A 16,051-nucleotide genomic window follows, 5' to 3' on the forward strand; every position below is an offset into this window, starting at 1 on the left:
CAGTAGACACCTTATCCCAGTCTGCGTCTGTGTTGGAATTGCTTTTTAAAGTGTTTTAACAGTTTTTTAAAAAGATGTTTTTAAAGATGTTTTGTTTTAATATATTTTAAAGTCTGTTTTTCTGATGTTTTAGAGAGTTTTTAAGATTTTTGTTTGCCACCCTGGGCTCCTACTGGGAGGAAGGATTTAAATTTAATAAATAAATAAAACAGTTATGGTACCATCCATAATTATAATTATATGCATTCTATACAGATATGTCTGTACAATTCAGGCCTTAGAGAATTCATTTCTACATATTTGAAAGTCAGTTTGTTCGCACAATCACATAACTCAAATATTCTTAGGGTAGAAACACACTCACTCTTCTGCCAGTTCCAGTGCGTCACAGCTTCGTTGTTGTTATATGCCTTCAAGTTGATTACGACTTATGGTGACTCCATGAATCAGCGACCTCCAAGAGCATCTGTCATGAATCACCCTGTTCAGATCTTGTAAGTTCAGGCCTGTGGCTTCCTTTATGGAATCAATCCATCTAATTGGCCCCAATCCCCCCTGAAAGACCTTGAGATAGACAGCCGGCTCAACGGGTGAAGCCGGGGAGGCACCACTATCTGGTTTGCGTCTTGGGCGCAGCAGTAGCAGCGACGAGGAGCGACAGCCACAGCTGGGCGTCGCAGAAGGGGGCTGGCGGCCAAGGAGTGACTTCAGCAGGGATAAGGCGACGGATGTTGTCCTCAGAGAACAGTATTGGAGAACCCCCAAACTGAATCCCCAGACCGAAGCTCCGCTGAGTAACCCAGGACGAACGGAGACGTTGGAAAACCCGGACTGGAGTGGTTGGGAACAGGTCCCACCTACAGTTTAAGATCTACGACATTCTGGTGTAGTTTTAAGGGTGGGGGGCCTGCCTGTCTGGTGGACAGGAAGTAGGGCATGTGCAGACCAGAGGGGGATGCCGTAGGGAGGGTGGGGAGCCATGATATAAAAAGGCTAGGCGGCAGATCCTGTAGAGGTGCGGGTGGCAGGCCATACCACTTTAGGGGAACAAGGGATAGATATATAATATCCATCCCCTGTTCCGGGGCTGTCCAGAACCAGAAGGCAACTGGGGGACGCAGGACTCCATCCAATCTTCGACTGCTGCTGTATAACGCCAGGTCTGTGGTACAAAAAACAACACTCATCCATGATATGATCCTGGATGAGAACACAGACCTGGTGTGTATCACGGAGACCTGGCTGGATGAGACCTCGGCTCCTACGCTTGAGGCCATGTGTCCAGCCGGTTTCCAATACGCACAGCAGCCGAGGATTGGTAGGCGGGGAGGGGGGGTGGCAGTTATCTATCAGAGGTCCTTGATTTTCGCCAGACCCCCTCTCGATGAGACCAAGTTTGTTGACTGCATGTACTGGAGGTTGGGTCCAAAGGGCAGTTTAGGGATTCTGCTTGTGTACCGCCCACCCCGCTGCACGGCAGACTCCCTGACCGAGGTGCTCGAGGTGGTCTCTGGTGTGCGGGTCCTCTCCCCCAACCTATTGGTTTTGGGAGACTTCAATGTGCACGCTGATACCATCCTCATTGGAGCCCCTCGGGATTTCATGGAAACCATGACTTCCTGGGAACAGTACCTTAGTAATATAGGACCCACCCATGTAGCCGGTCATGCTTGTGACCTGGTGTTTGTCTCGGGAGGGGAGGGAAGTGCTCTGAGAATGGGGGCTGTTTCTTCTAACCCCGTGTCATGGTCAGATCACTACCTGGTGAATATGGACCTCTTAATGCCACACACCCTCCGCAGGGGACATGGACCTATTAGGATGGTCCACCCCAGACGCCTGATGGATCCTGAAGGATTCCTGAATGCGCTGGGAGATTTGGAGCCTGCTGAAGGTCGCCCAGTTGAAACCCTGGTGTTGGAGTGGAATAGGGAGATCACTACGGCAGTTGACCGGGTGGCTCCGAAACGTCCTCTCCCCCTGAATAGAACTCAGATAGCACCCTCGTACACACCACAGTTGCGGGGTCTGAGACAGGAGGTGAGACGACTAGAGCGCCAGTGGTGGAAATCTCGCTCTGAGGACAATCGGACACTGGTTAGAGCAGCAATAGCCGCCTACCAAGTGGCAACAAAGGCAGCAAAGAGGGAATTCTTTGCTGCTTCTATTGCGTCCGCAGAATGTCGTCCTAGGAGGTTGTTCCAAGTGGTCTGAAGCCTGGTTGGTCCAGTTGCCCAGGAACCCATGGAACATTCTAAAGCCTCCTGTGACATGTTTGCTAAACATTTTGCTGATAAAATCGAACGCCTGAAGAGCACGATTCCGTACGCCATGGATACAGGAAGTGAACCAGAGTCGGCCAGTTGCATTCCGGTCCGGTGGGATCGGTTTCAGCCTCTTCCCTCTGAGGAAGTGGACAAGGTGCTCTCTACTGTGAAGCCAACCACCTGTCTGCTGGATCCTTGCCCCTCGTGGCTCATTATGAGCTGCAAAGAGAGACTGAGCGATTGGATCAAGGCAATGGTAAATGCATCCTTGGAAGAGGGTGCAATGCCACTAGCCCTCAAGGAGGCAGTGATAAAACCTATCCTAAAAAAGTCCTCTTTGGATCCCCAAGAGTTGAACAACTTCCGCCCAGTCTCTAATTTACCATTCTTGGGCAAGGTGATTGAGCGAGTGGTGGCCAAACAGTTATAGACACACTTGGATGAAGCAGATTATTTAGATCCATTCCAATCGGGCTTCAGGACTGGACATGGAACTGAAACAGCCTTGGTCGCCCGGGTGGATGATATGAGGAGGGCGTTGGATAGGGGTGAATACACCCTCCTCGTCCTCCTGGATCTCTCAGCGGCTTTCGATACCGTCGACCACGGTATCCTTTTAGACCGCCTGGAGGGATTAGGAATAGGGGGCACTATTTTATGATGGCTCCGTTCCTACCTCTCCGACAGGCAGCAACGGGTGGCATTGGGGGATGAGGTTTCAGACCCTTGGCCTCTCACTTGTGGAGTGCCACAGGGTTCTATCCTCTCCCCCATGCTATTCAACATCTATGTAAAGCCGCTGGGGGCCATCGTCAGGAGATTTGGGCTGCAGTGCCACCAATATGCGGATGACACTCAGCTCTGTCTCTCCTTTAAGTGCCCACCAGAGTTGGCTGTGGATGCCATGTCCAAGTGCCGGAATCCGTAAGCGAATGGATGGGAAGGAATAGGCTGAAGCTAAACCCCGACAAGACCGAGGTGTTGCTCGTGGGAGACAAGGAAAGATTGGGAGATATAGACCTGGTGTTCAATGGGGTAAGATTGCCCCTGAAAGACCAGGTCCGCAGCCTCGGGGTCATTCTTGACTCCAAGCTGTCCATGGAGGCTCAGGTTTTGGCAGTGAGCCGGGCAGCTTGGTATCAATTACACCTGATACGGAAGCTGCGGCCCTACCTTCCTGCCCATTTGCTCCCACGGGTAATACATGCCCTGGTCTCTCGCTTAGACTACTGTAATGCGCTCTACGTGGGGTTACCCTTGAAGACGGTCCGGAAATTACAATTGATACAGAACGTGGCGGCACGGCTGATTAAGAACAGCCGTCGCCGTGATCATGTTATGACAGTGTTAATAGACCTACACTGGCTACCAGTTGTTTACCGGACCCAATTCAAGGTGTTGGTGTTGACCTTTAAAGCCCTATATGGTTTCGGCCCAGTTTATCTGAAGGAGCGCCTCCAGCATCACCAATTATGCCGCCGGACAAGATCAGCCACACAAGACCTTCTCTCGGTCCCACCAGTTAAAACAGCTAGGCTGGTGCGGACCAGAGAGAGGGCATTTTCGATTGTGGCCCCCACCCTCTGGAACTCCCTTCCTTTCGCCCTTCGCCATGCCCCCTCCCTGACAGGTTTCCGCCGGGCCTTGAAGACCTGGCTGTTCAGGCAGGCCTACGGGGTCTCTGGGATGGGTTAGCTTTTAAGGTGGTCATTAATTGGAAGAGTGGGGTTTTGGATGAATTGTGATCCGCATTGATTTTATTGTATTTTATTGTATGTTGTACGTCGCCTGGAGTGGCCGTTAATTCGGCCAGATAGGCGACTCAAAAAATAAAATTTTATTATTATTTTATTATCTCTTCTTTGGTCTTCCTCTTTTCTACTCCCTTCTGTTTTTCCCAGGATTATTGTCTTGTCTAGTGAATCATGTCTTCTCATTATGTGTCCAAAGTATGATAACCTCAGTTTCACCGTTTTGGCTTCTAGTGATAGTTTTGGTTTAATTTCTTCTAACACCCAATTATTTGTCTTTTTCTCCAGTCTATGGTATCCGCAAAGCTCTCCTCCAACACCACATAAGTTGATTTTTCTCTTACCCACTTTTTTCACTGTCCACTTTCACATCCATACATAGGGGTCGGGAATACCATGGTCTGAATGATCCTGACTTTAGTGTTCAGTGATACATCTTTGCATTTGAGGACCTTCTCTAGTTCTCTCATAGCTGCCTTCCCTAGTCCTAGCCTTCTAATTTCTTGACTATTGTTTCCATTTTGGTTAATGACTGTGCCGAGGTATTGATAATCGTTGAGAAGTTCAGTGTCCTCATTGTCAACTTTAAAGTTAAGTAAATCTTCTGTTGTCATTACTTTAGTCTTCTTGACGTTCAGCTGTAGTCCTGCTTTTGTGCTTTCCTCTTTAACTATCATCAGCATTCGTTTCAAATCATTACTGCTTTCTGCTAGTAGAATGGTATCATCTGCATATCTTAAATTATTGCTATTTCTCCCTCCAATTTTCACACCTCCTTCATCTTGGCCCAATCCCATTTTCCATATGATATGTTCTGCATATAGATTAAACAAATAGGGTGATAAAATATACCCCAGTCTCACACCCTTTCCGATTGAGAACCAATCAGTTTCTCCATATTCTGTCCTTACAGTAGCCTCTTGTCCAGAGTATAGGTTGTGCATCGGGACAATCAGGTGCTGTGGCACCCCCATTTCTTTTAAAGCACTCCATAGGTTTTCATGATCTACACAATCAAAGGCTTTGATGTAATCTATAAAGCACAGGGCAATTTCCTTCTGAAATTCCTTGGTCCATTATCCAATGTATGTTTGCTATATGATCTCTGGTGCCTCTTCCCTTTCTAAATCAAGGCTCAATCCAGACAAGACTGAGATGCTGCTAGTGGGTGGCTCTTCTGACCGGATGGTAGATGACCAACCTGTCCTGGATGGGGTCGCAGTCCCCTTGAAGGAGCAGGTTCGTAGCTTAAGGAGTTACCTGGGAGTAAGTTCCATTAAACAAAGAGACTTACTTCTGAATAGACTTGTATATATTGTAATGTAAGTCAGCGATACAATCATTTTTAACAAGTGCCTGTTTGAAACTCTTTGCATTTGCCATGGGGAGGAGGATTGGCACAAAAGAGCTTCCAGGGAATATCTCCCTCATGAGACGAAGATGCATCCTACCTGTTAGTAAGAACTGGAAGCAGCAGCTCTTTAGGACCCTGGCTGCTTGCTGCTGCAACTTTTGCCTGCCCATTGCTCACCCTGAAGCCCTGACTTTTAGCTTGCGTCTCTGCACTGGTTAGAGAGGAGAGGGAGGCAGAAGCCACCTCGAGCTTTGCATGCCACACACACGTACGTCCTCTCTTACCTCTGCAGTCAGTTCTTCATGTCCATTTTTCTGCTGTCTCCTTGCCCTCCAGCTCTTTTCTCTCTCCACTCCTGTCCATTTTTAAACGATTGTTTTCTCCACCCCGTCTTGCTCTCCACCTCCTCCCTCGTCACTTCCTAAGCACCCATAGAGCACAAGGGAAAAGCAACGCTGCACAGAAGCCCAATTTGAAGCATATGATTTTTATCCACAAATCAGAGGAGCAGAGTACTTCCCCTGCTCCCTCCCCAAGTAACGCCCAAAAGTAACTCTAGAAACGTTACAGTTACAGCTCAAAAGTAATGACATTACTACTTGTTCTATTACCAGCAAAATGTAATCAAGTTACCCACTCGTTACTCAAAAAAGTAAATTACAAGTAACTCATTATTTGTAACTAGTTACTTCCAAGCTCTGTAGGGGGCGAGTAAGTCCTGAGCATCCTAACTGCTCCTTTGCTCCATCTGGGCCAAAGGTGAGATTTGGGCAGCTTTGCAAATAAGAATAATTTTTAAAAGGTGTCAGCAAAGCAGGAGCCAAGAAAGGCAGGCAGGTTGGCTGCCAGGAAGGAAGGGGGAAAGCAGCCTTTCCTTGGGGCCTTGCTTCATGAAAAGTCCTCTCCTCTCATTCTGACTAAAGGCGGCGGCAGCAGCAGCAGCAGCAGCGTGAGGAGACAGGCAGTCAGCAATAGTAATCCTGTCTTCTTCTTGGTAGCCCCACTCTCAACCTCCTTCAGCCAGTTGTGTCATAGGCAGTGTCAGCTCTGCACTAAGACAGCAGTGCAGGTGGGGCTGGAAATGCCTGGGTGTTTACCAGGGTGGGAAAGTCCTTAGTTGGCAGCCTGGTCGTAAATCTGCCAGGCTACAAGGATGAAGCATGAAAAGGGCAAGGCCTTTTCCAAGCTTACGTGCCAAGCCAGAAGTCCAGAAGCGAGGTCAGTAGAGGTCCGGGTTCAATTGCCAAGGGGTCAGTCCGAGATAAGATTCAGGGAAACTAGAAACACACAAAGCCACATCTGTTGTAGTCAGCCACAAGCTGAAGCCAAGGTTTGACTTTTAAGGAGCAGGTTTGTCCGCAGGTGTGAGCCCTCAGCGTTTTGGCCTTAAGTGGACAGGCCTGCCCCTCTTCTGCCTGACCTTCTGCTGTCTACGTTCTGCAGGTGAGGGGGGAGTATCCTGTTCACTGTCTGCGTCTGGCTGAAGGGCTTCAGCTGTGTCTGGGGTGCTCTGCTGCTGAGGGGGAGAAGGAGCTGGGTTCTCAGGAGTCTCCTCCGTTTCTCCTTCTGGGTCTGCTGCTGTTACTCCTGAGTCATCCTCATCTGATGAGTCCTCCGAACGGGGCCATGAGAGGCAGACACTGGCCCTCGGTACGCCTGAAAGATGCTCTGCTGCTTCAGCAAAAGCCCTCCCTTCTTGTTTGGAGCAAGGGGGAGGTGTTGTCTGCAGCGGCAGTGAGAAGCAGCCAGCGTCCAGAGAATTTTTTAAATAAATAAACAAACAATTCACTTCTTCACTGTTTACTGCTCCCACTGGATTACTTTGTGGCCCCCAGGTTGGGAACCACTACTGTAGACTGTACTTTAACACAAGGATACTTTTTTTTGTTTATCAACATTGATTATATATGTGTGGGTGTGGTTAAGAATTGTGAAATTACATCTGCTCAGAGTATTTCTTGCTTGTTGCTTTATATTTGTAGTTCGCTTTTCCTCCCAGGAGCTCAAGACTGTGTACATTGACTTTCCCTCTGCCCTTTTTATCTTCACAACAGCCTTGTGAGGTAGGCTAGCCTGAGTGTTGGTAGTTCAGACACCAAAGCTGTGAAACTGGACATACTTGCAGTAATTTCAGGGTTGGCATGGGGGAACATTTTGCTTTGAATATCAGGAACTGCAGTCAAAGCAAGCAGGGACTGCTTTTCTGGCTTTGTGCATGCTTATTTTTCTTTGCATGATATTATATACTTGTGGCTTGCTTTTCCTCCCATGAATTCACGATGCTGACGTTGATTCCTAGTTCCCAGTTCCTTATTTGCTTGCCGTATTTCCTTTTTTAGTGTTTTTAAATTAACCAGGAAATGATTAATCATTTAGTTGAAAGGGGTGCTGCGTTGTTTTTTGCAGTTGTTTTTTGCAGCACAACACAGGCATGCTTTCAAGTGCTGCAGTAGGACCCCTGTTCAGTACTGGCGGCAACCTAATCTGTAAAAAGACATTCCTTGTCTGATGTGCTCTTTGAGCATCCTGTTCTTTTAAGACATGACAGAAATGTATTATAAAAGCAGCATTTCAAGTATAAAATCTGATTTCAAGAGAATTATGTGTGTGTTGGAGTATCATAATTGTTGGGGGCGGGGCGGGGGATGTGAGATTCTGTTATGCCATTCTGTTAATCTTACAGATAATTTTTTTTATTCTACTACCCTCTGTGTGTGTGTGTGCTTATTTTTAATGTTGTTTTAGGCTAGTTAGATGTGCAGCAGCCAAGGCCAGCACCTTGTAGGCAATTTTTTTAAAAAAGTAACTAAATGTAATTGTAGTGATTACCTTTGAATAAAAGTAATCAGTTACTCTCAGAGCAATTGGAATTGTAACAGTAATTACTACTTTTTTGGGCCATGTAACTGTAATTTATTACTTTTTAAAAGTAATCTTCCAAACTCTGCTCACAACATAGGAAATGGATCTTTAGTATTGTGGCACCAACACTGTGAAATTCCCCTTAAATATTAGACAGGCTGTTTTCTTTTTAGCACCTATTGAAAACTTTCCTCTTTCAAAAAAACCTTTTAAGTAGAGGCCTTACCTCAGTCTGCGTCTGTGCTGGAATTGCTTTTTAAGATGTTTTTAAAGTTGTTTTTTAAATATATTTTTAAGATGTTTTGTTTGAAAATGTTTTGGTTTGAAAATGTTTTGTTGTTGCTGTTATGTGCCTCCAAGTCCACTGCGACTTATGGCGACCCTATGAATCCTGCAGAAATGCATGTACACCTGCAGATGTTTGCAGAAGGAGCAGGTGTGTTGTGTGTGTATGCGTACTGAGACTGTCTCCTGCTCCACTCTCATTCCCCAAGTGCACTCTAACCAAGTCATCAGTTCTGATGATCGTTCCAAGGCCTAAAAACATTAACCTCCCTTCTCCATCTATCCACCCTTTTGTCTTTACAATCTAGTATCCCCACCACTACCACATTGCTCCTTCTTGATTATTTAATTATTATTATTTTTAAAGAGCTCAGTAGGTTGACTGAGGCTGGGGTCCACATACTACAGCTGAAATGTATTTATTTAATTATTGTATTTCTATCCCAAGTTGCCCAAGGTGGCGCACATGGTTCCCCCCACTTTCAATTTTATCCTTATACCAAAAGATCAGGCTGAGAGACTGTGTCTGGTCCAAGGTCCCCCAGTGGGCTTCATGGCTGGGTGGGGATTTGAACACTGTCATCCACTGGTGTTGGAAGACAGAACTGTACATCTTCAGACTCTGTGTGTGCGCGGGGAGGGGGATACCAGTTTGATTGGACCTTTGCATTAAGAAAGCAACACTTTCCTGTCTACAGGGAGCTCTTAACGGAAAGGGATATTTGGAGATGTGATTTTTCCATACACCATTTTTTTAAATTAACAGACAAAAATTACAATTAGCAATGGGGGGGATCACAAAAAGTTTTGAACTTACAAAGGGGGGGTCCCATACTCATAAAGATTTGGAACCACTGGTCTATAGGAATTTTAACTTGCTGCAGTTGTAAGGTGCTTCATTATTTTGTGGTTGCGTTTGCTAAGTCATTGTGTATTTTATATTTTTGTTTTAAGGTTACTGTATATTAATAAATAACAGCCCAGAGTATAAAAAGCTATTTCAGCCATACAACAGCAGAACAATCAGGGAGGAAGTGGCTGCAGTCTCTTCTCTGGTTAACTATGGCAGTATGCCATACTTTGGCTTCACACGACATGCCAACTGGCCACTGTTCAGTACTACTTAGACATTTCAGAATCAAGTATGCTGGGGCATCCTTAAAAACAGCAGGGAGGCCAAGCTGCTCAGTAGTATTTTTTCTTCTTCAAAAGATAGGATAGGATGTAGCACTCAAGCATTTTAATTGGCCCCTTTCAGGCTGTAAACACATTAGTTGCCAGTTCAGTGTTTCCATTAGCCACACCTGGAAGGGGAATGGGTTGATCTGCCCATCAGTTGTGAAATCTCTGTGACGCTGAATTTTTAGAAGATGCACTCATGCTGCTTTCACCAGGTTTTGCAGTAGAAAGGGGGGGGTTGACTGGCCTCATGTAACCCCTTTTTCAGAAAAGAGAGGTGGAGACGCACTGGAACCAGCACAACAGTGAGTGTGTCTCTACTCATATTGTTTTTCTAATCTGAAACGCCTACTCACGCCACAGGGGGAAATTTACAGGTACCCAAATGGTATTTGGAAGTTTCATCTTTTGAGGCAAATAGCAATTTTGGAGGGGGAATGGTTAGTGTGTGTGGGGAGGGAGTATTCTGCCTCAACAGTCATGCCCACAATTTCACCGTAGAGCTGTTTTTCCTGTTGAAATAAAACTACTAAAGGTCTAATTGCAGTCTCCCAATGTCGTCATGTATGGCCCTATGTTAATGTTAAAAAACAGAAACAAAATACTGATATGGTCTTTTTTTGTTTGTTCATGAAGTGGAATCCGATGCACTCTACAGGTCTATTGCAGTCTTTAATATACAATCTAAGTTCCTTTTTCCATTAGGAAGAAATGAGACAAAAACTCGCTTTGCCTTTTTGAATCAAAGAGGATGTTCATATCAGTAAAGATTGATCAAAGCTTTTAACTATAAGGATGAATAAAAATATATGATATTATATTTTTAAAGCAAAAATCATATTTCCTGTTTCTAAAGGGGGTAGATAATACCTTCCAGGTTTCCCATTAGTTCAGTGTTGATAAGCAGTTTTCAGCTACATGTATACAGACTTTTCGGAGAGCCAGTGATAATGAGAAAGCACCACAAAGGGACTATTTGAAATTCCTCCCCCGGTTAGTTTTCAAATGCTGCAAGGCAGTTGTTCACGTTATTGTAAGAATGATATGAAGCCTCTGTTCTTCAAACTTCCCAGATTTAGGACCCATTTTAAAATGTAAAAATTAGGGTGTTTTCACATCTCTTTGTTTTAATGTATTACTGAACATGCAAAAGAGAAAATGGAGGAGATGCATTGATAATGTGAATGAGCAATTTAGCCAATAGGTTTCACATTCATGTTCGCAAACCTGATTACAGCAAGAGACACTTTAAGGCTCATGTTAATTCAATGAGACTTACTCCCCCCGCAAGTAAGTGGGGTTAGGATGGTAATCTTACATCTCTTATAATAAGCAGTAAAATATCATTAAGATACAACAAATAAAAAGCACACTGAACATCAGAGTTCTTTTAAATATCACCAGGAGCCATATAGGGATAGCATACTACAAATAAGGGGCTACCACTGAAAAGGCCTATCCTGCTCAGCAGTTTAATGCTACTCTCCTGTAATTATGAGGAGCACCCATTAAGTGTTACCCATGTGATGTATGATAAAATGCTGGGAACTGAAGAAAAGGTGTACGCTCTGATTTCACTTGCTGCCCTTTTGCAGCTTTACTACTATTAGGGCGGGGCGAGGATCTAGCCTTTTTCTCATAGGCAAGAAAAGCAACTAAGGCTGCACGTGCAACATTGTCTCTTGCCTTCATTATTTCTCAGCCGGGAGGAAAGCGCATTTAGTTACTACTACCAGAGGGGGCGCCATTTGGCTGCCCCGAGTTCTTTCTCCCGTCCAAGCCTGTTTTGTGACAGCCGCCTCGGAGAAGAAACGGCAATCCTATCTCGCCTTCCTTCCGGCTCTACGCGTAGTGCGGCTGGCTTACTACCGCCTTCCCTTAGTTTCTCTCCTGGATGCGAGAGAGGCAGAGAAGGAGGAGCAAGTTCGCACTCAAGGAGGAGCAGCGCGCAGGTGGAAGAAGGCAGGCGGCGATGATGCTGTTGGAGAGGAGGAAGCCTTTACAGACGGCCTGCTGAGCTTCAGTCCGCTCCCAACGCTGCGGGCAGAGGCCTGAACTGGATCCCTTTCCAGCTATGCGCGCAGGTGAGAAGAGAAGAGTCTGCCCAGTCCCGTTTGGAGGAGGAGCCCACACTTTCTAGCTTCAGACTCGGGTGGATGAAGTTACCTTTATACTCTGGGCAGGTAAATTCTTGGGCGGGGAATCTGTTTGTCTCCGTCCTAATTCTTGAAGGGCCCTCTCATTCTGATTTACGATTCTGTTCCTGTTTCTTCCGTGCTTCGCCGCTGCACTCTTGCGTGGTTAACCTAGAAAAGGGAGGTGTTAAGATTTAAGTCTGTTTGGAGGTCACATACTGTGACCTAACTTTCACATGATGTGCATGTAAAATTGTAGTTGTTCCGTGCAGATGAAGTTCACTTTGCACATACTCAGAACACCTTTCTATGAACTGCATTTTCTTGAATCTGACAAGGGGTGTGTGGAAGCAGGTGAAGCTTGTAATTAGCTGGCCTTCACTTTTTTGAGAAGGCGGCTGGCGACTGAGGCGGTACGGGCAGCTTCCTAGAGGTGGGAGGGGCCTTTCGGGAAATGAAGCTCTTGAACTATGATTGGCTTCAGGTTCTTGCAGAAGTGTAAGCTTTTATGTGTCGTCATCAAGCGGGAATCTCTTCTTGGACTCCATGCCCGTAGCCAGCCTAAACGTTTCCGGGGCGGGGCAGCGGGGCGAGAGTGCCAAAAAAGTAGGGAGGAATCTAGTTGGGGGAGAAATATTTTAGGGGGATGACATTCCCCCCCCTCGGTTACGCGCTAGTCTGAAATTTGCCATTTTGAGCTAAGGTGGTAAAAAAATGGTAGGTGGACAACTTGGTGGTCTCCAGATGTTTTGGACTACACTGGGTTCCCCCCCCCGAAGTGTTGACTTACAGGCTAAGAGACCGTCCACAGCAGCATTTGCTCTACTAGCCTTATTTCCCTGTTCCAGTGGGGATTTCAACAGCTGAAATGTGGGGAAAATGCTGCTGGAAATGGAGAAAAAATGCAGTGAGCTCGTAATGCAGGAAGGGAGTCCGCTCACTGCATTTTCTCTCTTTGTTGAGAAAGCAGAGCTCCTTTATCAATGTAAGGTGAAGAAGCCAAGCTGAGAAAAAGGAGCTCCTTTCATAGCAATATGTGTACGGGTGTGAGAGAGAATGGGGTGTGTATATTTGTTTTGTCCCCATTCTCTGTTGGTATGCATGCACCATCCACTTTCCACTAAGGAAATTCACTCTTCAGGGGCTAAAAATGTTTTTCCTGTCATTTATCCCAGGCTTCAGGGGGTAAAAAAAGTTCTGTTACGGTGTCTGATTCACATTGAATGTCGTCTTGTCATCTGTCTCTAATCTGCTTTGCGAATAATCAATAGCTGATAAAACTTGAAGTAATATCAAAAACTACTTTGAAATGAATTCCAACCATCTACGTTTGAGGGACACCATGAAGGCAGTGGTATGGAGGCTCTGTATTAGCAAAGCTGTCAGCTTCAAGAAGTAGTGTAAAGAACTTGAATTGCCGTAATGGGAGCAATAAAGTATATAGGGGAAAGTTAGGTGAACTGAGAAACTCAGAAGTTTATGGCATATTTTTTAAAAAATCTATTATGAATTTGGTAATCTTAGAGCCTTTAAAAGAAAGCTTTGGGAAACAATAGCCCTTGCACTTCTTTCTTGTAGAAAGGGGCTGTGCCTCTAGCCCTACCTGCAATAATGTGTGGCTCCTCCTGGCCCTGCCTCCCTCAGCCACATGTTAGTGTGGCTATCTGAAGCGGGAAAGCCTTCATACATTGACCTCTAGATCCTGGAATGCTGATCCCAAAGGGTTATAGGAACTGGGGAAGCCTATATGCATAGAAATCAATGTGCGAAGGTTTTCCCACTTAACACATCTGTGCTAAAATGTAGGTGGTTGGAACAGGAAAGGCCACACATTGCCAAGGGTGTGTTTAGAGATAAGGCAGGCCCTCTCTACATGCTTTCCCTCCCTTCCCATGAGTAACATGTGGGGGTGGATTGTATCTTGGCTATAAAAGGAAGAGGATTTATCCAGGAATCTATCTGCAAAAAATAAACACTTGAGTTTGATAATATCACTGTCTCACCCCTACTTCAAGGCATTCAGCAAGCTAGAATGGCCCTGGGGTGGAAATTCCCAAGTGGTGTTTCTTAACTGTATACCTCATCCAGTACAGCCATGTGTGCAACACTCTGCTGATTTGCTAATCACTCAGTTGGATAGAGTCCTAAGGAGGAATGCCCTTTGTCATCCGTGCTTCCTGCTATATCTATAAAGCCACTGGCAAATGTTATTAAAATTATCCAAGTGTTACAGGTACTACATCTAAATAGGGAGAGATGCACAATAAACTTACTCACTTATTACAGTCCCCTTGTACTACCAAATCTGTGTGAGGAAATCCTTAACTTGACAGAATTGCTGTGTGAGTGTGTTTGAGTGCTCAGTAACAATTGTTCTGTCCCATAGGAGGAACAAAAATATTGGTCAAGTCTCTCTGATTTATAATTAAAAAATCTAACTGTTCTTAACAGTGTGTGCATGTCATACAGAACCACCAGGGTAAAATAAAATCACTGCTTTTCTCAGAGTAGCAAGCAAGTAAATAATTTTGAGGTTTATCCGTTGATGGCTGAGATACCCATGTCTGTTGTACGCTGTGTAAAAATATGTTTACAGTTACATATATTTCTGCATCAGTGGATGACAAAACACAGACATGTGCAAAATAAATTGCATAGGAATGGAAAATACCAGATGAAAGTGTGAATTAATATCAGATTTGATTGAGGCATGTTTGTACATCCCTTGGTGTCAAGCTTTTTCCCCCCAGCTTTAGCTTGCCAGATGTTTGTGGTCCACAAGCTTCATTCAGCTGATTCAGACATGTCTGTGGATTTATGGTCAAAGATGGGAGATGGCACGTTCATTGCATTAAATATATTCATACTGATTTTTATTTTTATTTTGTATTTTGTTGTATTACAATTGCAATTCTATGGAATTCATTTCTATGGAACTCAAACTAATACACTAAAATGCAATATATAAGAAATAAAAGAAGCAATAAAAATGCAGTTAAAATCATCCAGCATCTAACACAGGGCATTGCAATTGCTATAGCAGGCAGACAGATAATTGTCTGGGAAGACCCTCAGAAATGTTCAAGTCGTTTATGAGGAAAAGAGTTTGGCAACCACTGATCTAGAAGCTTGCAAGCAGGATGTGAAGATGGTGATCTTCCCCTGTTTGTCCTTGGCTTCTGATATCCAGAGGTATAATGCCTCTGAATGTGGTGGGTTCATTTAGTGTTCATGGGTAAGTGCTGTTGATACTCCATAAATTTGTCTAATCCTCTTAAAAGCCATAAAGTTAGTGGTCATTCTACAAGTTGTGAGAAATAACATGTGCAATATTTTGTAAGGTTAGTGGCATGGCATACTGTGGTGTTGTAGAAAATGTGGGGGGAAAGGAAGGTAACAGCATTTGGTGTTTGGTGCTGTGGCCTCACCTCTGTTTTGTGACAGCTCCCATTAGCCCAGTCAACATGGCTAATTGGTCAGGGATGATGGGAGTTGTTTAGGCTTATCTATATTTTCAGTATAAACATTTGAAAGCTGATTTTCTGCAAATCAAGACACTTTATGCTACTTGTAGAGAACTTTTGTGTTTATAAATAAAGGATTTAAGATCCAATTTTAGTGCTTCTCACTATTTTCAGAGACTGTTTACAGTAGTGCCTCAGACATCTGATAGTTAAGCTCTTAATTGCCATTTTTATGGATAGAGTGCACTATTGGAAAGAGTATGGAGAAATTCTCTAATTAAGCATTGGTATCAGAGAATGTGTCAATTAGCTTTAATTTGGCAAAGTCAGCGGGGTGATACACACCTATAAAATTGTATTTCTGTGGTTTCCTTTCATATTTTAACTTGTACAGAAGGGCTTTTTGGCCACCAAACTTACAATAGTCAGTTTGGAGAAATTCTGTTATATAGGGAACTTCAACTATCACCATCCTTGAAAATCTCACTTTATGTGATTAGACCTTATCTGTGTATAATCCTCAAATCCTTTGTCAGTGGTGGTTGTATTTTATTGTTTGTTATAAAAAACTGTTAACTACTAATAATGGGTTTATGAACAGTTGCTGAAGACCAAACTTCACAAGGACAGTTTGGAACCAAAGTTCATATTATGCCAGCTTCTGAGTTGCAGATCCCCCCACCCCCATCTGGATATTAAAGAAATAGGGGGAAAAGATGTTTCTAACTCATGGCATGGTAGTACACCCTTGTAT

At 44.6% G+C, this 16,051-nt stretch overlaps 1 protein-coding gene across 5 annotated transcripts in view; it reads left to right on the forward strand.

The window, feature by feature from the left end:
* The first annotated feature begins 11,406 nt into the window (after positions 1-11,406).
* Positions 11,407-16,051, forward strand: part of SH3BP2 (SH3 domain binding protein 2) — a 65,495-nt gene continuing 60,850 nt past the window's right edge. For 2 of the 5 annotated variants that reach the window (XR_009757766.1, XM_061583256.1), the window contains exon 1: positions 11,410-11,881. Coding sequence is in view for 1 of the 5 variants with exons in the window: in XM_061583255.1 (XP_061439239.1) it covers positions 11,855-11,881 (27 nt within the window). In the remaining 4 variants the exon portion in view is untranslated. Of the gene's footprint in view, positions 11,882-16,051 lie in introns of all 5 variants that reach the window. The other 3 variants (XM_061583255.1, XM_061583253.1, XM_061583254.1) reach the window with 3 other exon arrangements.

The sequence above is a fragment of the Rhineura floridana genome, chromosome 9, assembly GCF_030035675.1.
Source record: "Rhineura floridana isolate rRhiFlo1 chromosome 9, rRhiFlo1.hap2, whole genome shotgun sequence".
NCBI classification, from domain to species: domain Eukaryota; kingdom Metazoa; phylum Chordata; class Lepidosauria; order Squamata; family Rhineuridae; genus Rhineura; species Rhineura floridana.